Raw genomic sequence first — 26,177 nt, 5'->3', positions numbered from 1 at the left:
GTGCAGAAGGAGAATGAGGAGGGCCAAGAACCACCGCAGAGGAGAGAGCATCTGTCCCAAGACCCAGAGTGCAGGCCAGTGAGTCCCCTGCTGGCCTCCCTCTGGGCTCTGCTCTGGCCTCCCTTGACTCTGCCAAGAGGCCTGAGAGTCAGGCCATTCTGAGGGAAGAGGGGACTCTAGAGAAGGGGGATTGGGTAGGAAGTGGGATCCTGTGGACGCTCCCAAGGACTCAATAGCTCAGTGTTCCCTGCTGACACTCGGGCCCAGGAAGCCCAAGTGGGGCAGGGCAGGAGAGCCTCCCCCAGGGAGCAGCAGGGGCCAGCATGGCAGGGTGGAGTCAGGCCCGGGCTCAAGGGCAGATTCCAGGCTCTGATTCTCCTGTATGTGGGTCGATCTGGTACTCTTGAGTCTTAATTTTCTTGTCTGTAAAATGGGAACATTAATTCCTACCCCAGGCAGGGTTTGGCACCATTAAAAGGAAAAGCGTTATAACCGTCCTCAGTGCCTTGCTCCTGTTAGAGGCCAACAAGGGCCCCTTCTGCTCCTCTGCCCCCATGAACTGGGACGGAGACCCGGGGGCTCCAGAGCTGGGGGAGTCCTCGGTAATGGCCCTGCCTTGCTAACTTCTTTGTCCACAAATACTTTAAATATTCATCCCACACACACCAAATATTTATTAATTGGCTATTAAGAAATACTCATTGACTATTTTTCTAATATTTCCGAGACACACATCTTCTTTTCTGCGTATAGTCACAGGGACATTTGCTGTGAGCGCTGTTGACTTGCACAATTTCTTTTAGGAAACACTTCCTGCTACTTACTGCCCTTTAGAGTTCAGTGTGAAATAAAGAATTCTCTGCTAATGACCCTAACAAAGGACTTGGACTTCGTGGTGGTGACATAATAAATCTGCGACTTCCCCGGGGTGCTCAGGCGGCTGGGTGAGGTGGGGCCACCAGTCAGACTGGAAGCCAGGAAGTCTCCCACCAGTTGCACTCTCTGCTCTCTGGGTCAATTCTATGGCAGGAATTCTTGGCAGGAAGAGGTGAGGCAGAATCAGGCCCAGTTGTCCCTTCACCTCGGGCAAGTCCCACAGAGCTACATTGGGCCGCGCTCCGGCCTGGGTTCACATATCACAGAGACGTGCTCAGCTTCCTGCCCTTGACTTATCAACACAAGCAGAATCTCTCTCTTTCCTCTGGTTAATTAAAAGCAAAACCTCTTTGCAATGCAAATAGCTGCTTCGTCAGTCAAGCTGGCGCACAGTGGCCTCACTGTGAACATGTTTTAATTGAATGACTCCCACTCCCGAGACCTTGGTGTCTTTCATTAATCAGCTATACACACAATAAAGGTGGAGTTTAACGAGGTGAGCGTCCCGAACTCTGACACGCGGCCCAGGCAGATAAATGTGTTGCTCCACGTTTTGATAATTTGACATCCGAGGTCCGTGGTCCACACGATGTCAGTTTGTGATCATTCTGATAAGTACAAACATAGCTTATCTGATACTGAGACAAAGCCTCCCAGCGGCCGGAACAAATGACCTCCTGGGACAAGGATCATGTCGTTGGCTGGGCCCCAGATGCACACCGGGAGCTCCTAGGCCCCCAGGAGCGGGGGCTGGGCCGGCAGCCCCACTTCAGGAGGCTACACGTGAGGATCTACTTCCGGCAGAGCTATGAAACTGGAGGCTTTGGGGCTGGACCCTGAGGGGTCATAGGGCAGCACTGCCATCCAAGGACGTTACTTAAATGCTCTGTGCCCCAGTCTGCTTATCAGTCAAATGGGACGGTGTTAGTAGTGCCTGCCTCCCAGGCTGTGGTGAGTGTTGATGAGTTAACAGGCAACCACAGCCCAGCAAGGTGGGGTGCATAGATGCTTGAAAACTGCTCAGGCTTTTATATTTGTGTGCTTCTGTGTGTCACCTAACAATACTAAGTGTCCCTACAACTTGACGTTTGTAGTGAACAAGGCTGGGTGCTCATTTGGGCAAGGGATGGGTTTCTGTTACTTTTCCTCTAAGACCTGGTGCTTAGCTTGTTGGTTAAGCACACAGAGGGCACAGGTCAGGCTGCCTGGCTTCAGCTGCCAGCTCACCTTCATTCAGGTCAGCAGCTGACCTGCAAAGTGTGCACACAGAGCCGGAGAGCCCCAGAGGCTCAGGGAAAAGCAGGCCCAGGGAAGAACCGCTGAGTCAGTGCCACAGGAGGAGCCTGGAGGGGCTTTCTTCCACTGCAGCTGAGGAAAAGACCACGTCCCCGGCTTGGGGGATTTACCTTGGACTGAGGGTAAAATCAAACAGACCACATTAAGGAAACAGAGAGCAAAGCCTTGCAAGTTCAAGTTCATCAGCCAGTAAGTTAATTGCCTGCCAGAACCACACTCGGCTTGCCAGGGAACTTCGACAACATATCATCCACAATGTCTAACATATGGTAAAAAGTTATTAATCACACAAAGAACCCGGGAAATGTGACACATGGTCCAGGAGAAAGCAATCAAGCAGAAATAGACTCGCGATGGTGCTGCGTTGGAAGGAGCGGACAAGCTCTGCGAGGCAGGGACTTGGAGGTTCAGGGACTTAGAGGAAAGATGGTCAATGAATGAGCAGATGGAGAAGTGCCGCTCAGCATCGAAAACCAACCCCCAGCAGCGAACACAAGTTCTAGAATTAGAAACAAAGGTACCCAAAACTAAAAAATCTACACCATGGGTTTAACAGCAGATTGGGGATGATAGAGGAAAGGGCAGGTAAACGCAGACACAGGGACAGATTATCCAGTGGGAACAGAGACCTAGGGAGCAGAATCAAGGTGAAATATGTCTAACTGGAGGGTTAGGAGAGGAGGGAGAAGATGGGTGAAAAAAATATTTGAGGAAACAATGGCCCAAACACCCCAGATTTGGTGTGAATGATGTATCTACAGATTCAAGATGCACTTGAGTCAAAAGCAGAGTAAATAGAGGCAACAGGAACGCCAGGTGCGGCGCGGTCAAACAGGCAGGAACCAAAATAAGGGAGACTCTCGGAGCCATCCCGAGAAGGGCAGAGCCCCCGGGAAGCAGGGATCCCAGCTCGGCAACTCCTCGCCACAGGCAGTGGTGGCCAGAAGGCCACGCGTGACGTCTTCATGGTGCTGAAAGAAAAACATGTCAACCCCGAACTCGATGTCTAACAAAAGTGTCCTTAAAAGCTAGGGACAGTGTAAAGACTTTTAAGAGAAAGAAATGAAAGCTAAGAAAATGGACTGGCAGCAAATCGGCACGGAAAGAAGTGCTAAGGGAGCTCCCTGGTGGAGAGGGCAGCCAGGCCGGCGGGAGTGTGGACAGCTGCAGGGGACCAGGGTGTTGCGGCGGTGGACATCTGGAGACCACGGAGACTGTGGCTCTTTCTCTTTTGATTTTAAAGACCAATGGCTGTTTGAGGCAAAAATAGCAACATTCAACTGTAGTTTTGATTTTAGCTGCAGAACTACGAGTTGGCAAGGGTGGCAGGGGGTTGTGCCGCTGCTGGGCATGTGGTCGGGGACAACACCGACCCCACGCGGACCGTGGAGAGCCTGGTGGGCGCAACCTAGAGCAGCCCTGTGCAATACAGTGGACACACCGCTGAAAGGACCGCGGAGGGACTGACAGGATCTACTAGGAAAATGCTGAATTGACCCGAAGGAAGGAAGGAAAGGAGACGCAGAATAAGAAAGAAAAGGACAATGGAGAATAGACAGGGAAACGGTCACAAAGATGGATGGATACAAAGGAGCAAGTGCACCAATTAAGTGACACATATTGTCAGACTGAATAAGAAAAAGCAGCTTTGTAGTATTACAGAGGTGCTCGTTAAAGACACAGAGACATTGAAAATAAAAGATCATAAAATACACATAGATGTAAGCACGAGAAAGCCGGGGTGGCTACCTCCACATAAATATTGACTACAGGTAGACTTCAAGACAAGGGTCATTTCCAGGGACACTTCACAATGACAAACCAAGCAATCAGGAAAACAGTGACGAAGCGGATGCATCTCCTAAGGGCGCTTCCGCCTGGGAGAGGTCGGAAGTCCACGCAGGCAGAGGCTCTGCTCTCAAGTCCAGCAATCGCTGCTGTCAGGAGGACAGTGGCTAAGGGGTGAAACCGCAGTACACTCACTCACTCAGTTGTGGAAGGCTGTATTAGCTGAATGCCGAGAAGGAACCGCCGATACTGGGTAGTAACACGACTCAGATTACAGTGGCTGTCCTTACCACGTCCGTGCATGTTTGATCTGTCACCACCTCCCACGTGGAGCCTGACCAAGCAGACCCTGCGGAGCCCTTGCCTTTTCACATCCCTGCTCTGCTTAGCGTACCGCGAGCTGCTCCAGGTCTCCCGAGGAAAGAGCTGATGCTCGGGAGCCGCCGGAGCCCAGCAGTTTATGCCACATGAGCAACGAAGCCCAAGTGCGAATGCCTGACACATGTTATTACAGCGGGGCGGGGCGGGCTGAGGAGAGAGACTGTGGATTGGATTTTCATTGGGCTGTGCAAGGGTTTGGTGGGGGGTCTGGATGGCACAGGAGGGTGTTTACACGGAAAACGAAGCTGCTCCTAATCGCAGGATGCTCAGCCAGGGGCGGCAACCAATGAATTGACAGAGGAGGCAATGGGGAAGTTAAAGAGAGATGTGCTTGTTGGCCTAAAAAAGTTATCTGCAGGACTTGAAAATGTGATTTGAAAGAGGGTGGAGAATCCGAGCCAGAGAAACGGAGCACGTACCTTGAAGACCACGTGCAGCATCATCTGCAGGCCGTTCTTGCCAGGGTACTTCCCAGCGATGTTGGCCGCTGACAGGTTGAAGAGGTTGGCTCCCGTTTCCGTGCAGATGGTGTGGACCAGCATTTTCTTCCCTACCCCGGACGGCCCAGCCAGCAGCAAGGACTTCACCAAGGGAGCCTTCTCATGCACGGCGGCAGACCCTGGGAAGGTGGGGGCAGAGGCTCTAAAATCCTGCTCTTTCCATCAGCTGCTGTGACTGAAAGACCTGACCAGAGCAACTGTGGAGGAGGAAAGGCTTATTTGAGGGCTCCAGGTTTCCGAGGTCTTAGTCCACAGAAGGCAGGCGCCATTCCTTAGGGCTCCAGCTGAGGCTGAACATCAAGGTGGAAGAGTGTGGTGGAGGGAAGTGGCTCACATGACGGACAGGCAGCAGACAGACTCCACTTGCCAGACACAGATACAGACCCCACAGCCACACCCTCAACGCCCCACCTCCTCCAGCCACACCCTGCCCCAATCACCACCCAGTTAATCCCACCAGTGATTAATTCACAGATTGGGTTAAGGCGCTCACAACCCACCCATTTCCCCTCTGTACCCTCTTGCATTGTCTCTCCTGTGAGCTTTGGGGGACACCTCACATCCAGACCATAACACCTGCCAAGAACACTAGTGGTCCTTCACTGAGAGCCTCAGGGCTGGCACCTCATGTGGCCCTGGTTTCTGCACCGTGATGACCATGGGAAGAAGGTGAGCCTGGGCGTGGCTCCTGCCCTGGGCTGCAGCGTCTCTGGTTTGTACACCAGAGCTGGGTCGGAGCCCTAGGGTCAGTGGTCACTCAATACCTCCTTTTCTTCCTCTCCCCCGACACCTTCCCTAACTCCCAGCGTTAAGCTGAACTCCTGGGGTAGCTTTTCTTGGATTTTTACTTTTATTTCTTTAGGGGTTCTCCACCTCCCAGCAACAGCACAAATCCCTGCAGGCTTGGGAAGGAAGGTGGGGACAGAGTCCGTGAAGTGGGCCAAGGAGGGTCCCTGGAGCCGCCTTCCTAGCATTTAGTGGTGCTGACTGTGCCTAGACCCAGGCAGGAAGTAGCCTCGGCTTCCTCCTTCTTCCCTGGCCTTTGTCCTGTTGGGCAGCACAGTCAGACTGACGCTGGGTAGTAAGTGACTTGAATTACTGTCACTATTCCAAGGTTCCTGCCTTGTGTTCTCAACCATACTGCCCATCTCTGTGGGTGGGGAGTCTCCATCACAGAGAAGGCAAGCAGAGCTCGGATCGGGCACCGGGCATAGTGAGAAAGGAATTGGACCCTGGACAGCCTTCCACACCCCGGGGCTGAATGGACAAGGAAAGCCTGGCACCCCTCCCCTGCCGGGGAAAACCGTGTGCCTTCCTCACTTCCACTACCCCATCCCTCGCTAACAAGCAAACACGCTATTCAGTGTCACCCTACAGAGGGCTGGCTCATGTGGAGGACGGTGGATATTCGTGAAAATCGTGTTTGCGTATGTTACATAATTTCCTGTACAAGAAAAAGGAAAAGGAAAAGCGTATCATAATTATACGGGCACATTAACATCTGGCCTAAAAGGGCAAAGAGCTGGCCAAGGCTGACCACGTGGTGATAGAAGTTTCCAGTACAAGGCTGACCTGAGGAGGAGGCTCCAGCCGGGGGGCCACAGTGACACAGGCCTGTGGTGAGTGATTCCAGTAGGCAAGGTGACTGGGGATGGACAGTGAGGGGGCATGAGAAGGATGCCACCAGTGGTCGGGGTCCCTGAAGGGTGGCCGGCATGGCACACTGCAGGGGCCAGGGGCTGGAAGAGGTGCAGGGGGAAGGAACAGGACCAGGACAGCACCTGGGCCGGAGATGCCGGAGAAGGTGTGTGTGACGTGCTGGAGTCACGTTCCAGAGGAGGGTCAGGCCGACGGCCCAGAGGCGAAGAGGGTGGCTCGGGAAGGCCTCTGCACCTGGGAGCCAGGTGACCCAAGGAGGCTGAAGGTGGGCGGGTGGACCTGGGAGTCAGCAGGGCTCTCCCTGCTGCTGCTGGGGTGGCCGAGAGCCACGGGAGCTTCTGGTGGGGGAGGACTGCAGAGTGCAAGGAAGGCCAGGCTTCTGGTCCTGATCCCAGTGTTACCTCTTCCCACCCCTCACCATGTTGGAGATGCTTGCTCATCTGGAAGGCGGTCACGGAGTCCACCTGCATGGCGTGGTGGGGAGTGGCCATGGCTGAATCCCCACTGAGGACCATGCTTCTGCTCAGGAATCGTCCCCTCCGGGCCTTTTCTCCCAGGTCTTCCCGGTGGGTGTCAGGTTCTTTGACAGACACCAGGCTGTCTCTTACCTACTAAGGCGGCTTTGGAGCCTCAAACCTGTTCTTGAGAGCCCTGGATGGGGCTGTTTCCCAGTCTGGTGTGAAGAGTGGCTGTGTGGCTTCTCTGAAAGGCCACGTTTGTCAGTTGGGGCAGTGGCCACCACGAAGGACCTGAACCATCAGAGCCCAGAAAACAAGAAACCCTACATTCCTTTCTGTAACTGGATACTGTTTTGACACATGACCTTCCCCTGATACATTAGGAAGGCGAGTGGCAGCCACAGGTGTTGGGCTGTGAGGGCTGGGGGGGCTGTGGGGGCTGGGGGGGCTGTGGGGGTCTTTCTGGGTTCCTCTGGTTTGCAGACAACTCATGAAATTTAAATTAAGCACCTGAAGGCTTCTTAAACATTCCAGACATGACACGAAACCTCTGTCGGAAGAAAAGCCCCGTGGGGTCTGTGCCCAGAAGGGCCGGCAGGACAGCGGGCCCTTTGATGAAGGAGCGCAGGGTGGGGGAAGTGCTTCCTGGGCACCCCTCACAGAGGCTTTCCCACAGGAAACCCCCCACAGCCCCTCACATCCACAGCCCGAGCCCTGCTGGCCCTGCGTGCTGTGGGCTGTCCACACACTGGGATGAGTGTGAGGTCCAACCTGCTACTTTACTTACATTGACCCTGTGAATATTATAGGTTGTAGACACTGAGTTGTTGCCCCCAATCCATCTACTTGCTGGGATGTGCATGTTAACATCAGCCCAGGTTCCATTTACTGTGTCTGACGTGACGTTAGAAGAGGACTTAACTATTTCTTGCCAATTGGCTTAAGCTCTTCTTTAGATCGGAGGTGCTCCAACTACTCCCATTGCAAGCAAAGGAGACGGTGAGACTTCTGTGTCACAGTTGTCCCCTGGGGCGCTGCCCCTGCTCCAGGTGGCTTGGGCACACCCGGGGTGACAGCAGCGGAGGTGGGGGAGAAGAACCTGACAGGCTGGCGCTGCCCAGGCTCCGAGGAAGCATGCCAAACTATGGCTAGCAGTGAGAGTGGACCTCGGGGGGCTGGCCCAGCCTCAGGTGAGCCCAGGGACCCAGAGGCTGCCTGTGCTCAGGAGCAGTGAAGAAGCGCACGCACAGAGGCCCATGGCCACCAGTGCTTCCTCTGATGCCACTCACTTTAACTGAGGTGCTTGCTTTAGCCATTCTCTCTCCCGCTGACTGCCTGAAAGTCTCCAGCCCAGACGTGCCCTGCCTGGAGCACTTCCCCATGCTGGGGACGCACTGTCGAAGGGCAGCGAGGCTCACTCAGAAATATCAGTAGCAGAAGCAAAGCTGCAAAGAACATCCACACTGGGACCACCCGCGTGTGGAAAGGCGCAGTGGTCCTTACCCAGAGGCAAGATCCCGTAGAGCGTGATGAGCTGTCGGACGTCCAGGAGGGAAGGCATGGGCTCTATGGACACGTGGCGGAGTGTGGTCCCCAGGTAGCTGTACTCACCTGAGAGGAGAGAAATGGGGATCAGGAACAGAAGAGCGAAATAGTGGGAGAGCACTCATTCACCCTGCAGGGTGACTAGAGTGGGGCTATGGAGACTCACTGTGAAGAACACGTCTATCTAGAGGACGGTTCGAAGAGCCACCCAAGCCAGGGGACACCACCGTCCTACCTGTAATTAACTGGGAATTACATTGGTGACTACACTAACCTAATATTTAAACACATAACATTTGAATATTGGGTTCTGGGGAATGAGATAAAGTTTTTAAACGAGGGACATGCAAAGGAAGCTAAAATTCAGTGGGTTTTGCTTTATTTATATTCTAAGAGATTATATATAACGTTTGCACAAACTTAAAAAATAAATTATTTCAGACCCATGTGGAATCTGCTTTGCAGCAGTGCAAATCTGAAATCTAAAATGCAGTCATTTGAAAGGAAGGGTAGGAGTCTAATTTAGGATAAATAGAAACATCTCCTTTTGAAGGTAATAGTCATTTACATTTTTTATCATTTTTGAAGGGTTGCCAAAGGAATAATACAGAAATAAATCTCTACAGGTTTAATTAGAAGATATCAAAGGGCTTAATTGTAACCAGCCATAAATCTGAAGCGTTATTTTCTAACTAATTTAGATAAGGTCACCAAGAAAATTAGTTTGGCTGTCTCCATTTGTCACGAGGATGGGCCTTTATACGATCATATGATCCTCTTGATTTGTGCCTGAATTTCTAGTAAAAATATTCAATGAACGAATAGCAGTGTCTGGGATGGTTTCCTACATGAGGTTAAGGAATGCAAGAGCATACCAGCGTATGAATCACAAAAAAGTATCAAAAGCTTATGCACTTTTGCAAATTCTAAGAACAGTAGGGTTAAAACACAGAACAGAGGGAGGCTTACAGGCCTCTGAATGAGAGAGTCCTTGGCAAGGGCAAGGTGTGGGGTGCAGGGATGAGTAATGATGAAGCCTCCACCAGGGCTTCAGATGCCCACGCTCTTTAATGAGCAGGTAATAAATACCAGAGTGGTTAATTTAGCCTTCACCAGGAGAGAGGTCCCGCAGCTCCCGTTCAACCCAGACCTTATTAACAGTACACACGTCGTTAGAGAGGATAGGGAAGTGACCCTGATTCTCCTGCTATGTAAACCCATATTAATGACCACACTCACCATATTTCCAGAACCTAATGTTTTTTTTTTTTTTTTTTAAAGCAGATCATATAAAATTGAATTAGGGAGTGTTGGTTCTGACACAGTGAAGGTGCCAATCGCCCAGGCGGTTTGCCAAGCTAGGAGGCTCCATCTACTCGGAAAGCACATACTAGCCATCCTCTCTCCAGCTGACTGCCTGAAAGTCCTCAGCCCAGACCCAAAGACGGCAGACGTGCCCTCACTGGAGCCCTTCCCCATGCTGGGGACGCCGAAGGAATAATACAGAAATAAATCTCTACAGGTTTAATTAGAAGATATCGAAGGGCTTAATTGTAACCAGCCATGTGTTTGGTGATTGCCCAGTGGGGGATCCGTAATCTTTTCTCCCACCCACTCCAGAGCTCAGAAAGTTCTGGATTCCCTGCACAGGTACCAGACCTTCCACAAGGGAGGAAAGAGAAAAACAGCAGAAGAGGTGTTTGAGACAGAGGATGTGAGAAAGGGCCCAGACGCCCAAGACAGGGGAGAAACGGACCCTGCCTTGGGCTGAGCCCTGGCCCTGGACAGTTTCTGCACACAGAACCGCAGTATGCAACCTTGTGGAAACAGGGGCCTGGCCCATGGGCTCATCAGGGTGGACCCTAAATCCTATAGGACTGGAGTCCTCACAAAAAGGTGAAACTGGACGTGAACGGAGGCACAAAAGGAGAACACCATGCCCAGAGGAGGGCAGAGACAGATGGGCGATGCCGCTTCACACCAACGAGCCCCAGAGACGCCACAGCTACCTGCGCAGGGCAGAGGCTGGACAGGTCACCCACCTGCACCCTCACACTGGCCTCCAGGACCTGAGGCCACCAGCCGGCATTCCTCAAGCCAGCCACGACCTGCCAAGGTGATTCTGCACATCGTCCCTGATGAGCACACAGTAAAGAGAATCAGGGTGGAAGAGCCCAGTGAAGAGAAACAAAAATACCCACAGAATGAAAATGAATCAGCCCCACATGTTCCCATTGTCCCTAACAGTGTAAGAAAGAAGGAAATGGAACAATCTATTCAACAATGCTGGGTCTTTAAACAAGCCCCTCCGACATGGGTGAGCGGACACGGGAGGCTCCCTGGAACAGGCTGCTCCTTGGCTGGGAGCCTCTGAGAGGCACTCGGGACTTGCTGAGTGGTGATCCCCAGCCTGATCCAGCCCGTCCTGCACGCCAGAACCCTCGGTAGCTCTAGGGACCAGGCAGAGCTAGAGAGAGCCCAGGTGAGCCGTCTCCTGCGCAGAGCTTCCCGGCGACGATGAGGACCACATCACGCGTCTCAGAGACTCGGTGCTCCTGTGTCCTTTCTGCTGCAGCGGCTCTGCCAAGCCTGCCTGGGAGCTGCCTGGGATGTTCTTCTTGTGCACAGGACCTGAGCCAGAACCCCCAGGGATGGGCGCTTGGGAACCCGCTGAGTCTTCCGACCTTCAGGGCAGGGGATGGACTTCAGGGCGAATGTGGGAAACACTAACTGGGCTCAGTTTCAACCAAACGCAGCTGTCTCTGAAGCCTGGTGCTGACGGGATCATCTAGGGGAAAACCCTTCTCTGTCTCTCCTCAGCCAGTGGCCAGCCTTCTCTGTGCGTTGTGCTTTGTGACGTGGATGGTTGGGAGGCACATGTGGGGCGCCACAGAGCCAATTCCTTCTTCACAGGAGTGCACTGAGCCGACGGGGGACTGGAGACAGCAGGAGGGGTGTCGGCGGCTGGCCAGGGTGTCTCTGCTGCCACATGCTCAGAACTCATAGAGATTTTCCCAGGCGGTGGTAGCCATCACCCCACCCTACAGGAGTGGCACAGGAAGCTCTCGGGGAGGCAAGGTGGAGCCTGGGGAGAAACCCAGTCTGGCCAGGGTCCAGCAGTGGGCATCCAGCCTGCATTCTGGTGGCCTAGGAGGTCCTCATGGGCACTAATGTCCAGAATATCTCTGTAGCACTCTGGTCCCACTGGGAACTGGGAAGCTTGCTGGTCCCTAGGGGTGGGATGGGGCTCCTGAGAAGGACTTGGCAGTTTGGGGGTTGTGAGGAAATGTGCTGTTTCTGGCACACCTCAGAGTGGGCTTCCTGGGCATGGGGCCAGCGTATGGAGATGGACACCGGACAGTGTAGAGTGAGGCCTGGGAGGGGTGCGGACTGGTGAGCTGGGGAGGCGAGGGGCGGGGAGGAAGGGCTAGGTTTGCAGGCCCACCCACCCGTCTCTGGTTCTGTCCTCTCCTTTTCAATCTCTTGCAGCCAGATCTGCTGTGAAGGGGATGGTGACAGGGATCTGAGTGGTGCTGGGAGTGGGGCGGGACTACAAATCCTGACTCCCAAAGTGACTCCCAGCCCTGTGGAGCATGGCTGGACATCTGGTCTGGACTGCTGGAAAAGCCCAGGTCTGCCTGTCTGTCCTGCCTGGAGGAACAGCCAGGAGGCACAGCCTGTAGGGTGCCCTCCTGACACCGTGTAGGGCTCTGAGCACGCAGCTGTGCAGAGAACAGGTTGCTCCGGAACCAGCCAGGCCGCGCCTCTGTGTGCCGGTGTCACAGAGAAACCGAGAAGTTCAATCAAAATCAGGGCATCGGACTGAGGAGAGGTGCCTGCAATCATTTGGTTCCAGTTCCCCTTACGTGGGAAGTCTGTCCGGCCTGGCTGGCGAAGGAAGCTCCAGGCACGAACTGCTCTGTTCCCAAATCAGAAAGACATTGGGGAGCCAGTGACCAATGAGCAAAGGAGTGTCCAGACTTCAAGTCCTTCTCCAGACCCGAGGGCGTGGCGTGAAGGACACTGAGCTCCACTTAAGGAACAAAAGCCAAAAGCCACCAAAGACAGAGAGGTTCAGCTGGGGCTGTCCCAGGATCAGAGGCTTTCCCATCATGACAGCCCCAGCAGAATGGCAGCTGGGTCTGCAGGCCCGTCAGACTGGGTTCCACCCCGGGGGAGGCTGCGGGTTCATGTGGGAGGACGTCAGGGGGTTGCCCTCCGCAGAGCTTAGCAGCCTCCCATGCTTGGACTCCCGGGGTAGCAGCACAGCGATGCCCTGACTCCCTTTGACCTTGGCGGTTAGCTGGAATGGTTTTGAAAAGGAAGACACCCCTCACCTGCTGCTGGGGTACCCGGTGGTGAGGACATACAGAGCAAATGCTTGGATCTTTCTAATTGCCAGTTTGTAAGACAATAAACTGGCCTCTGGTTGTACTCTGTGAAGATGACAATTAGGGTTTTTTTAATGTTGTTAAGAATTTTTGAATAAAAATATGTCTTATGGATTTCAATACATCGTATTTCTTATCCTCACTGAGCTCAGTACGGCCCCCTTTGGCCTGAGGAGCTCCCTCAACTTGTATCCTGTTTCCTTCAACTTTTGTCAGCTTGTCTCTTCATAAACGAGTTTCTTCAACCTGTTTTCTGCCGTGAGCCCGGTCATCTCTGACAGCTTCGTCACCATGTGGCAGGAGGTATCTCGGGCTCCTCTCTGTGTCCCCTGCCCTGTCTGGCACTGGCCATTTCTCCAAGAAGTGCTGGCTTCTTCAGTGGGAAATGGAGTGTTAAGGACACAACCCGAAGGCCAGGGGCTTTTGTGGCTACAGGTTGGTCCTGCCTGGACCAAGAGCCAGGAGGCCATTCTTTCTAGGTGTTTTGACTGGACAGAGCTGGGAAGCCCATGCACCTTGGTGTTCATCATGGTCGCCCTACCTTAAAAGTATCCATCTTAAAATCTTAGAATCTTAAAAGTATCCATCAGTTCCTGGGAATTGGGCCTCTGTGCTTTAACAGTGTGAGATAGAAATACCCCGTGGGTTGGAAGTGGATTTCCAGTTTCCCCAATTCCCTCTACATAACACATACACCCCACTCTCAGTCTTCAAGACATGGGGGTGGGTGGCAGGCCCCACAACTTCTCAGTTGCCTACCCCATGCTGCACCACCCCCATAGACACCCACTCTCATGCCAACCAGTACTGCCCAGGATACTGAAGGCGCTAAGCCCTTGTGTGTACCAGCTCTTCCTCCCCGGTTTCTGTGGCTGTGTGACCCACTGTCAGAGCAGACGGCTCTCTGCACTCACACTCTGCCTGGTGGCCCTGTTTGGTCTCAGGTTCAAAAGTGAGTATGCCCTGCAGGTTGCCACCAGCCCTGGTGTCAGATCTCTCTCCTCCGTTTCCACTGAGGTAGCTCCTTCCTAGTAGATTCCTCAAGATGGGCACATGGGCAAAATACACTGAGTTCTTGCCTAGTTAGGAGCTTGTGTCCTGTGTATGTGGACATGAGTTTGGGTGAGTTCAAAATCCTCGAATCTTATTTACTGTGCTTGACTATCTCAAAGATGTGGCTTCATCTGCTTCTGATATAAAGTGCTGCTGTTCATCTAATTTCCTTTCCCTTATGGGCCACTGATTCCCAAGGCACTTTTAGAGAATGTGCTTGGTGTTGGTGAAACTGAGTCCCTGCTCCCAGATGCAGTGTGGTCTTTCCTGATGTGGCTTTCACGTCTTTTTTTAAAGAAAGTCTCATGAGTTTGGTTCCGTAGTGTTCTGCTGCTCCCCTTTGGCTCTTCTTCAGGGACATTTTTGTATGTTGGACCTTCTTTGTCTGTTTTCAGTATTTGACAGGTTCTTCTGAATTTTTAAAAATCTCTATTCATTTCTAATTTTACCTTAAAAATTTCTGTCTTTTACCTTTTCTCTCTCTTAAAGCATTGTTCTTTATGAGCTCTTGTATCTAAATCAGTTTTTTCCTAAAATATTTTTTCCTTTATTAATACTATTTCTTGAGTTTTACCACTTCATTCCTGAGTTTTTCTAATTCTACTTCATGCTGTTCTTACATGTCTTCTATAATTTTAATATATATTATTAGCTTCTGCTCTATGGCAATGTCTTTTTGAGATATTTTTCCTAGGATAATTTTATGTGGGCTCTGACCTTGAAGTTTTCTGTTGCTAAAATCTATGTGAGTTAACTGTCTGTTTTTCTAGAAGATGTGGCTCAGGATGGCTTTTCTAGTTTTGCAAATCTTCCTCTCCTGCTGATCATGTATGTGGAAACACGGGGCCTGTTCTAAGTCAGCCTCTGCCTCCGGTCCCCTCTCCCAATGCTTTTGTTCTTCTGTTTCATCTTTATTTTCCCTGTTCTGCTCAGTTTTGGTTCTACTCCCAAGAGGTTCCTGGGTTTGGAGCCCCGTCTAAGAAGGGCACAGCGGAGGTCACTCCCAGAGTTTGTCAGTGTGGACTGCTTCGGCCCCGGCCCTTTGCACTGATCTGCCATGGGCACGCCTCTCTGTTTCAGTTCAGTTCTTGCCCAGCCCACGGCACCTTTCAGTGAGTGCTGGCTGGTTACTTTGAGGCTCTGCTGTTCTCAGGTCCTTCAGTGTCCCCAAGGCTTGTACTTTGAGGCTCAAGAGTAAATATTTTTTTAAAAAAATATTTATTTATTTATTTTTAGTTTTCGGTGGACACAACATCTTTCTTTTATTTTTATGTGATGCTGAGGATCGAACCCAGCGCCCCACGCATGCCAGGTGAGTGCACTACCGCTTGAGCCACCTCTCCAGCCGTTAAGAGTAAATCTTGTCATTTAGTTTTGGAGTAAGGGAGGCCTGAGGGTTTTTGGTACCTAGTTGCTCTATTAGAGTGAACAATGACACAGATTATACTACGCTGATCACAGAGAGACTTCGTGCGTCTACACTGACGCCACCACAATTCAGAAAGGTTCCATACTTTCTTACAGAAGAATGGTTTCTTTCAGTGTAGGAGGAGTGATGGGAAAAGAACCCCACTTTACCACCATCACAGTGAGACTGCCGCAGACAAAAGTCACCAGTGGATGCCACAAGTGTTTGCGAGAGGCAGCTGGGGTCGGCATCTCCAGAGCCCCAAGCACCACCCCATATTATTCTGTAATTACAAAGAGGAAGATAGCTTCCCAGTGGAGAAGTCTGGGGACAGCACTTTCACCATGTGGTTCAACTTGATGTCACTAGCGATGGGACAGAGTGGTACCCTGTGTCCAGTGGGAAACACTGAGAAGGACACTGCATCTTCAAAAGTTTTCCTGTGAAAAACGTGAACCTAAATCAAATGATGGGGAAACCATCAAAGCAGCTCAGCAGAGGAACAGCCTGCAAAGCGGCTCAGAGTCCCAAGAACTGCGGGCTGAGCCGGGCGGAAAAGGCCAGGAAACATCTAGAGGGAAGGGTCGCAGGAGCACCAAGAGATGGGCAGTCACCCAGTCGTGGAGGACATTACCAGGCCCGGGGAAACTGAGCTGCACGTATATGTTGGGCGGCAGTCTACGCCCCTGTGGTGACATGGGACAACACCCCCGCTCACTGGAGGGACTTTCTCCAGGAGAAGGTAATGTTGGCATTAGGATGGTGAAGTTACGGGGCATCTTAAGCTTTGTGTTTCCAGGTTATAAAAGACCAACAGAAAACCATTAGTTGAAGGCTGTGATAGCCCCTGTCCGCACGCTCCTCCTTTTCTCTACCTCCCTGTCCTCCCTGGAAGCTCCCTCGGGTGGAATTCCTGCTGGGAGGGTGTGGACTGTGGAAGCACCAGGCTGCCCCAGGGCATTCTGCTTGGTCAGGAAGCACACACACTTCATTTCCTCCTCAGGTTATGCCAGAAAGAACGTGCCAAGGAGCTCGGCAGGCAGGATACAAAGTCCCGCTGTTGCCATGTCAGGGGCAGCACTGGACCGGGGTCAGTTCACGGCACCCCCTTAGGTTATTCCCATCACTCAGTCTGACAAATGTCTGCCAAAGGCTACCATGGCGGGGTTTGTTTGGACAAAGACTAAGATGAAACATATTTCCCACTGTTGGACCTCAGGGTTGCTCTTGGGGCACTTTACCAATGTAATCAGAGAGGTTGACTTTCTGAGCCTGGATCAGCAGGCCTTCCTCCACCAGCTCCTTGAACAGAGACTCGATGGTCCTGGGGACAAAGCAGAGCATCTACATCAGCAGCCCACACAGGGGGTCAGCAGTATTTCTGTCAATCAGCACATGAGCCAAGAACTTCGACCACATCTATTCAAAGTACATCTGCATGTATGCAAATGAATGGACTTTTGAGGTGTTTCTACAATTTGGGGGGTAAATTAGGCCTTTAAAAATAGAGCTTTCACTCATCCATGTGCGTATCGGGTGTTTTCCATCAATAAGGATTATATCTCGGGGTAGCTGAGGCCAGCCGGGTGGCCACCAGTCTTCGTGATAGCACAAATGTGAATTAGAAATCACCCAATGCTAGCAACGTGCTATTCAGTCAGCACCTGCCCGCGGTGGGAAATCATCAACGCTTGGTGAAATTTGTGTTTCCTATTAACCTGACAGTATGATGGTTTGAAAGAAATCAGTACAGGAGCGAGGCCTCTGCTGGAGATCTCTCCTACACGGAAGGTGAAGTGTAAGGCTGCGTGGGGAACGGCTTCTAGCAGGCTGCGGACATTTCTGCAGTGTTTAAGGTGCCAAAATGACTTCTCAAAGAGGGGCCTGGCACAGAGCCAGCACACTGTGATTCATGCCACCCAACAAAAATGGACGCAGGGTCCCACTTAACGGCCGCCACCCCCAGCGATGTCAGGTGGGGTTTGTGGGAATTCCGATAGTCAGCTCAAATATGGTTCAGCATGGGCGGCACGATGCTTCCTCTTCTTTTCCTTCCACCCCACCTGTCTTTCTATTATAAATAAATTATAAATAAAGCTATTGTCCAGCAGTTCTCCCACTGTTCTGTGATCCAAGGGACAAAAGAGACTCAGGAAGGTCAGTGCTGTTGGGACCCGTGTGACCTCCAGTCTTCAACATATTTAAAAATAGCTCACCCTCTGCTGAAAATTAGGAAAGGGCTAAAGGTAATGGAATTGGGGGTAGCGGTACCTAATCTACATCAACGAGATACCCACTGCAGTGTTTTAGCTTGAATTCTTACTTACTCTAGGCACATACCATAGGCGTTGTTATGGTTTAGATACGAGGTGTCCCCAAAAAGCTTGTGTGAGAAAGTGCAAGGACGTTTGGGGTGAAGCGATTGGTTATGGTGCACTCATCTCCTGTAGGGGTTAACTGGGTGGTGGCTGTAGGCAGGTGGGGTATGGCACCCAAAAAAGAGCCCCCTACGTCCACTGTGAGCAAAACACCTAGCAGGCAAGGGATCCCTTCAGAAGGTCCCCGACACCCTCCTGTTAGGGTACTTCCTCCCTAACATGTGACCCCTCGTGCTCTTTATTTTCAATGCTGTAGCACTTGAGAGCCATTTCAGCTTTAAAACCTCAGCATTTAAAGCCATCCTTCACTAGGAATCGGAACAGTGAAACTCGAGGAATGGAGCACCCTCTTTGGCAGACTCCGTCTCCCCTTGGTCTCCCCGCAACAAGCTGGAGGGAGCCCAGCAGGGGCGGCCAGGCCCGGGGAGGACTGAGACTCTCTCTACCCTGGCGTGTCCTCTGGAGGTTCCTCGGGTTGTTATTTCCTGAACAATTTTTAAAGAACACCCCCCTCCCCAGCATGAATCTTAACACTTCAAAACGCCACGTGAGCTCGATGCCACGGCACCCAGGTCCGCCTCTGGGCGTCCTCGTGCTGTGCACCTTCCAACCTGGGATCTGTTGGGCTGCAGGAGGCTCCCCCAGATCTGCTCATTCCACGACACTGCCGAGGAACAGAGGGGCGCCCTCCCGCTGCTCAGGGCTCCTGGCCCCCTCTCTGCCACCATTCTCCTCACCTGTCGGCCGTCAGGTCCTTGTCCTTCTTCCCCCTCTTCCCTCGTTTCCCTTTCTTCCCTTTGTTTTTCTGTAAGGAAATGGAAGTGACCATCCACTTAGCAGAGATCAGCTGAGCAGACGGTTCCTTGGGGTCGTGGGTGGGGAGGATGCACTCGGGATGCGCTCGCGTTACATTGATGGCAGGGCTGCCCTGTTTCCAGAGGGGAGGGAGTGGCCTGGGGAATCCCCGTGGCCCCGCAGATGTGGTCCCTATGGACAGAAGGTGGGTCTCTCTGTGAAACTGCACAGGGCCAAATTCCAAATCAGCCCCAGCGGTCCGTCCTGTCCTCTGAGCTCTGGCACAGATAAGCTGGGCACAGGCAGAGAACTGGGCTGTGCTTGTCTCTGAATCTACCATGGTCTAGCTGGCCCTGGGGTGACCGTCCTGCAAGGTAGGGCCTTTGGAAGACAATCAGGTTAAGAGGGCTCCAACCTCATGATCAGGGTTAGTGTCTAGTGGAAGAGGACAGAGAGAGCTGTCACCTCTTCTGCCACGGAGACTCACAGCTAATAGGGCCATCTCAGAAGCCAAGAGCCTCCCCTATGGAGTCTGCAGCCTCCAGAGTTCATGGCAATAAACTTCTCTTGTTTTATCGATCACCCGGTCTGGAGCACTTTGTCCTAGCAGCCCAGATGGACCAGGGCGATGCCCCATCACCTCTCTGTCAGCAACCGGCCCAACCTGGGAGCCCTCAGGGCCAGGCAATTGTCCAGCTCCTGTCCCCAAGGAACCTGGCTTTGGGATCCTTGTGACAGCCTGGAGGGACAGGCTCCCAGTGCAGCCTCTCGGTGGTACTGGTCCCTTCAGAGTTCTATTTACAATATCACTCCGAAGCTCCCCACGGCCTACAGGATGAGCTGGACTTCCAAGGCACTGTGTGCAAAGGCACTCCAGCACTGGGCTTCCTTTCTTGTCACCTTCTAGCCCAGGTCCCCTCAAGCGAGCATGTTTCCCAGACATGACAGACGCCAGGCACTATCGTACCCCTGGGTGCTCTGCATTCCACCCCTCCTGTGGGTTCCCCATTCCCTCTTTTTTATTGCTTGGTCTGATTTTGCATTGAGCTCTTACATATAACCTCCACACATTTCAAAATACACAACATCTTCGTCACCTCTGTCCTGGCTGAGTCACCACAGGCTCTTGGAGGTGGGATTGTGCCACACACTGGCTTCTTTCAAACTCTATCACAACATGGAGCTTCATGGTCATGACCGCACAGCTGCGCTTCTGTCATGGTCTCTGGTTTTTCAGAATCTTCTTTCCAGGTAACAACAGAGCCACCCATAGAAGGCTCCCGTGGTCCTTCCCGGGTTCCTGCAGTAGCCGTGTCTTGCAGAACTGCCTCACAGGATCCCGGCCAGGTCGTCAACACCCACAGTCAAGTGCACTACATTTCCATGAGGACACAGCGGGCACGGTCCCTCAGGGGCCCTTTGCTGCCCCCTTGCCTTCCAAGACGCCCCACTGTTAACCCTGGAAGCCAATCGCCAGCTCTCCATCCTATCAATCCTCTTCATCTGTCAAGAGTGCTATTCCATTGCAGGCTGACCTTAGGAGGTCAGCGCTTGCTTCACACATTCGTGCGCTTTGACGTAGGATGGCGTTAACTGCCACGTCTTCTAGAGAACCGACCTCTCTGGTCTCTGTGGCTGCTTTTGACTCAGGGTCTGCTCTGCAGAAGTGAAGCCTCTTCTTGCTTTTGGTGGGGACTCGCATGAGGTCCTCCCCAGCCTTCCACACACAGCCTCTACGTGTCCTTGAGTCTAAAAGGAGCCATCTGTGGGCAGCACACAGCTGGTTCTTGTTTCAAAACAGACTTTCAGTCCCTCTGTATTTTTTGATCAGTGAGTTTAATCCATATGCACTTACATTATTGACAGATAAGGACTTGCTATTGCTTTAACTGTTTTCTGTTTCTTTTGTGGTTCGCTCTTGCTGCTCTCCTTGGTGAGCTGGTGATTTTCTGTAGTGATACACTCTGGATCTTTCCTGGGCTAGGCCTGTGGGTCGGCCTGCGGTGCTGGGTCCAGGTGCACAAATCTGTGGTGGCGTCAGGAGCTCCCCTCTCACCCACCCCACAGGGAGGCCCCGCAGGCCAAGTGGGCCTCCGTGATGCGACCCGTGGGCTTGGGAAGGGCAAGGACAGGACCTGGACAACATGAAACGTTTCTTCTTACTCCCTCCAGAGTGTTGCTCGTTTCTGCACCTCACCCAGGTGCTGCATCCTCTCACCTGGATTCCAGGCTCCTATGAGGATCCACCTGCCTGTGGGTGGTTGATCAATCGGTGTTTCTTGGGGGAGTGAGGATGGACTCCTTTTCTGCCATTTTGCTGATCCTATCCTTGTTTAAATGTGGCAAGTTTTATCTATATATCCAAGCCCTCGGGAGGAGAGCCAAACCTGCCAGGAACTCCAGGCTGCTCTAGGAACTTCTGTGTCCTTAGGTTTTTGTGATTAGAACAAGTCGGGGACTTGAGCTCTCTCTCTCCTGCAAGAGGCAGGACCTCACCCCGGGACGTCAGGGCGGAGGACAGCTCACCCAAGGAACATCGCTGTCCCGTAGCCAGAATCTTGCTTTTGGCAGGACAGATCTCAGTCTTGCTGTCTTTCGTATTCCCTGTGCACCCGGCCTCGGTGCTCAATAGACACTAACTGAATGAAATAAAAAGACGTTCTGCCCCCCGGGGTGTGATTCCGGATCTCCAAATCACCAGAGGGTGGAACAGACCACAATCAAAGCTGATTAATTTGTGATGGGAAATATGATTGTCGAGAGAAGCAGGCTGGGGACTCGCCCTCCTTAAGAGAATGACATGGCAGTGCAGCCACTCATCAGGAGTTGAGTTCCAGGCAGGAGAGGAGGTGGTGGGATGCTCCTGAGGCCACAGTGACACCCGAAACGCCCCCTAGTCTACAGGGATCAATCTGCGTAGGATCCAGATGTAACACATAGTTTATTCAGTAAGACACACTGAGGACTCACTGGGTGCCAGGGGAGCAGAAGACAGACGCGCAGCCTGCACTCGGGCCCTTCAGGGGAGTTGGAGACAGTGAGGGACTCTGGACTCTGGATAGACTCTGGTCAAGCCACTCTTCCTGGAAAGTGCTGGGTGACTACCAACAGATTCAGCCCCTCGGATTCCTCCTGCTTCGTCTCTTCTGTGGCTCGTGGTCTTCCCACGGAGGAATACACAGTGCCCAGTGAACGTCCGGCTTATGGAATTAAATCCCAGTCCGTCACATCCCAGGGTTCACCCCTGGGTCACCTGGACTGGAGTTTTGGGTATGCAACGCTCTGTGGTTCCACAATTGCAGTCCACCTCTTGGAGCACCCTGATATCCTTTGTGACGGCACAATCCCTGGCATCGTGGCGAGGGCAGCCAGCCTGCAGGAGATGAGAAGGTGGCTGCCCGGAGAGCGAGTGGGCCTGGTCTGATCTGGGGTGAGGTAGGCAGTGAGGTGGTTGGTGACAGGGGAAAGCTGATCCCAGCCAGGGGGGTCCAGTTTCACGTCTGGTTTTGTTCAGTTGAATTTCCACATCCAGTCATTAAAACAGCCTTGACTGCAGATCTGAGAGACATGCATGGAGCTGAGGGGTAGGAACAGATGCCCTCACTAGGGAGTGAGGACCTCATGGGGCCACAGTGTGCGGGGAGCTCAGTTGCCCTCAGAGTTGAACTGTGAAACCAGGATAATATGGGCTAGGAGCGTCATCCCGGGCCACGGGCCCCTGGGCTGGGAAAGCCAGACGTGAGTGTGGAGAACCCCAGAGGGACTGTGTCTGTCCCTCGGCCACAGACCCTGGGGAAGTGTCAGAGGCTCAGCTGCCGTGCTCATGCCCATGCCCCAGGGTGACATCTTGGCCTTCTGCCTTGGGTATTCTGGCCCCGGTGGCAGGACTGTCTCTAACTCCCCTGAAGGGCCGAATGCAGGCTGCGTGTCTGTCCTCTGCTCCCCGTCTCTGAAGGTGAAGCAGGGGACCAAGTACATGAACTTTGGATATTCTAGTCCAGGTGGCTGCTCCATACCAGGGGAGACAGGGTCGGGGAAACTTAAGGGCCAACTCACCCGATTCCTTCTGTTCTGACCTCCCCACCCCCCACAAGCCTGGTCGTTGCCACTGGCCATCTTTAAAGATCTACCTCCAGGGGGAGAGGAGGCAGGGGCACTTGGGCATGAGCTCTGGCTCCTCTGGTAGTTCTCATCCTGCCCATGGGGCTTGGGCATCTGATGCTGCCCCTGCTGAGGGGTCGAGGAAGTTACTGTCAGAGGACAGAGTGGAGCCTGTGTATGAGTCCCCTCAGAGGGCCAAGAGGCCGACCCACTGAGCTTACCAAAGGAAGGCGTGCTGCCCCTCGAGGTCCTGGGGACAGCCACCTGGTCTGCTAGGTGGCCCACCCGGGCGCCCCACTGTGCAGGCAGGGCCTCCATCCTGTCACTGAACGAGCCACCTCCCCCCCGCTGCCCCACATCCTCACACTCACCTTCTTCCCTTTCTTTCCCGCTCTGACCGGAAGCTCGATTTCCTTGTTCACTGCTAGTTTTAGGTTTTTTAGCTCCTGTCGCATCAACTCATCAACCTGCGGGAAGATGAAACACCACTTCTCAGTGACCTTGCATGCCTGGTGGTTTTCTTGGTGAAATTCAAAAACTGCTTCTAATCTGAAGGGTGGTCACGAGCAGGCAGTGCCAAGAAGCCGAGTCACTGAGCGGTGACAGGTGTGCTGTACCTGCACCCTGATCTCCGCCTCCACTTCCTTTCGTTTCTCCTTCTTGATCAGCTCTTCGTCATAGTCTTGAGGGAAATTCTGAGATTCATCTTTATTCATCCACGTGTCTATACCGAGAAGGGCAAGGGAGAGAGAACGAGAGGACGTCAGCACGCGGGCCTCAGGAAGCTGCTGTTAGGACCAACACAAGCCTCCCTTTCATCCTCTTGTCGGGGGAGCGTGAATAAAACAGGCCAGAGAGGACGGACTTACGGGCACGCTAATGTAATACCTTGACAAAGAGGAGAACTGCTAATGGGAAACAGGCAGATGGTACCCTGTCCCGTGACTCAGACCAGTAAAACAGCATGCGCAGTGGGACCAGACAATGACAGGCTCTATTTCTGTGATGTGTTCTATCACTTTATTATTCACTGAAGTGTGAGAGTTGTGGCTGCTGCACTTGCCCACCGTTGACCCCTCCCTGTGATTGACCCTTCCCTGATACTTGCAAACAGGCCAAGCCCACGAGTGCTGCTTTCTCCTAACCAACAGTATATTTTTTGAATTACTTTTTGAATGTTTTGGAAATCACACATTTTGAACTTCCCTCTTGCCTTCCCCTGGTGGTTCAGGAGTTGGATCCAGAGAAATGTGACCCAAGAGAAAACAAGGATGACCTATATCACTCAGAGAAGCAGGGGACGGCGGGAGCAGAGCCTGTCTGGGTCACTCAAGGTCCAGAAGGGTCCTCGCAGGCTCTGCTTACCTACCTCCCACCAAAAAGAAAAATGATGGAACTGGGCCAGGCAGGGCTGTGAGAGGTGCCAGCTGATGGCCGTCTCTGCCACCCAGATGCGAGGCTGAGCCTTGTGGGACCCAAGGTTGCAGGGGTGGGATTTTTGAAGATGATGCTGTTAAAAGGCCCCAGATTTCTTCTAGAATAGAATGCCTAGTGTGGCCTTGGAATGAACAGACAAGAAATAAACCACACAGAGGGTAGAATTTTCACAGCAGTTCCCCGTACAGAAGCCACACGAGAGGTGGCCGGGTGACAGGGGCACAAGCAGATGAGAATGCTGGGGTGGGGAGAGGGATGGGTCCTGCCTCCGTGGGTCTGCAGTCCTCTGAGGGTGACCGCAGGGGGAGGGTGAAGTTCAAGGGGCCGTAACCCAGACCAGGGAGGTGACCAGCTTGGAACTGAGGTGTGAAGTCCAAAGGGGAGAGGACCCGGAAGGGCGGCTGGAGGGGAGTGGGCCTGCAGGAGATGGCTGGAGGCCTGGGCTCAAGTTCTGTTCTCGTAAATAATCCTCCCTGCGACCCAGCCAGAGACCCGTCAGAAAAGTTTCGTGTAAATTGTCCACAACACTCTGTTGGCGTCGTTAAAGAGAAGCAGGTGACGGCGGGAAGCTTCTTCTTCACCGTGAATCCCCCCAGAATGTGCACTACGGTTAGCTTGCAAGATCCCCCATGGCTGCCCTGGCTGATGGTGCCCTCATCTGAAGGCAGGTGCTGCCATTAGTGCATTTTCTGAAACGTACATGAGCTTAAACTACGGAATGCTTTAAACTGTAGGAATAACAGATGCTTCCTTTATGGGTTGAAAATCATAACCTTTCCCCTCAAAAACACTAGGAAAGGCTTCAATGTGTTGGAATGCGCCATTTACTAGTAATAGCTTTTTCAAGCAGGTTCCCCTGGAGGATTGCTAAGTCTTCACCAACAGCAAAACCCACCTGTCACATTAAGGTATTTTAAAGCAAAATGGCTTTGTAATTTACAGGGAGCTGCTTTTCTTTTTCATTGGATACACTAAAATCTGGGAACGACTGATCCAACAATAAAAGGAGCGCAGAATACATATCAGAAAGGGAGCACAGCTTGGTTATTTATGTACAAACAGTTGCAAGTAACACATTCTCTGGCCCGAGTTGCAGAGATGTTTTAAAATGAAGCACCGCGCACAGGCTTTTCCTATTTCCCCCTAGATGGTCTCAACGGGTTGAGTTTTCCACCGAAACTTTGCTTTTCTCATGACACTTTTGCACAGGGCACTTTTCAATCCCTTTAAGAATTTCATGGGCATTTATAATTGCAGGAAGCTGAGCATGACCCTCAAGGGCAGCAACTGCCCCAACTGGCTTTTATCCCAAGAATGTGAAAAGCAGGCCAGGGCTGGTTCACACGTAGGGGAGAGTGGCCCAGGAGGGGCCCAGGGGGGTTAATCTGAGTGATTAAAATGCTAATGTCTTATTTGAAAAGGAAAACCTTTGATTGTAAAGAAAAGAATTCTAAGATGAAGAGATTTGATTTCTTCAAGTTACCAAAGACCTGGCAGATAGCACATTCCTGGCACCGTCCAGCACGGAGGGCACTGCAGGCCCTTCTGGAGGGACGCTGCTCGGTTTCTCAGCCTTCGAGGAAACAGACATGACACAAAAGGCGGGGACAGCTCGAGAGCTCTCCTGTGTGGCTTAGCAGGTTGCAAGGCTGAGCTTCCCATGGGAATGTTAGATTTTCCCCAAATTAATTTTTGCGTTTTGTCAAAGGGATGTGTGCACATTGTTACAGAATCAGAGTAGCAGAGGACGATCAGAACACTGTCCCGCCTGTCTACCTCGGTCACACTGTCTATGACATTCATTCCCATGTTCATTCTTTCACTCAAGAACAGGTGGAATGAGTCCAGTTGTTAAACTGGGACTTTGCTGAGTGCTGCTATGGCCGGGTGCTGCTCTCAGAGCAGGTAGAAGGTCCTGTCCCAGGGACTCAGCACCCGGCTGCAGGAAGCCTCAGGATGGACCCTGGCACTAACTTCAAGGCTGGTAGGGAGAGCCAGGCAGGGTGAGCTGCCCACGGGTGGCTCCTTTCACATGGGCTGCAGGGCAGTGGGGACAGAGTACAAGGACCTGGCAGTGGGGAGAGCCAGGCACCTGGAGGAAGTGCGGGGCC

At 52.5% G+C, this 26,177-nt stretch overlaps 1 protein-coding gene across 1 annotated transcript in view; it reads right to left on the bottom strand.

Annotated features, from left to right (window-relative positions):
* The window catches only part of Iqca1 (IQ motif containing with AAA domain 1), a 125,262-nt gene that overhangs the window by 25,216 nt on the left and 73,869 nt on the right, over positions 1–26,177 (bottom strand). Inside the window, exons 11-16 of the mRNA XM_034637405.2 lie at positions 23,247–23,353; positions 23,001–23,096; positions 18,471–18,538; positions 16,597–16,679; positions 8,462–8,569; positions 4,761–4,960 (exon numbers count right to left, since the gene is read on the bottom strand). Coding sequence (XP_034493296.2) covers positions 4,761–4,960; positions 8,462–8,569; positions 16,597–16,679; positions 18,471–18,538; positions 23,001–23,096; positions 23,247–23,353 — 662 coding nt within the window. The remainder of the gene's footprint in view (positions 1–4,760; positions 4,961–8,461; positions 8,570–16,596; positions 16,680–18,470; positions 18,539–23,000; positions 23,097–23,246; positions 23,354–26,177) is intronic.

The sequence above is a fragment of the Marmota flaviventris genome, chromosome 11 (genome assembly GCF_047511675.1).
Source record: "Marmota flaviventris isolate mMarFla1 chromosome 11, mMarFla1.hap1, whole genome shotgun sequence".
Lineage (NCBI taxonomy): Eukaryota > Metazoa > Chordata > Mammalia > Rodentia > Sciuridae > Marmota > Marmota flaviventris.
Note: the sequence above shows the minus strand (reverse complement) of the source record. Positions and strands in the feature narration are given on the sequence as shown.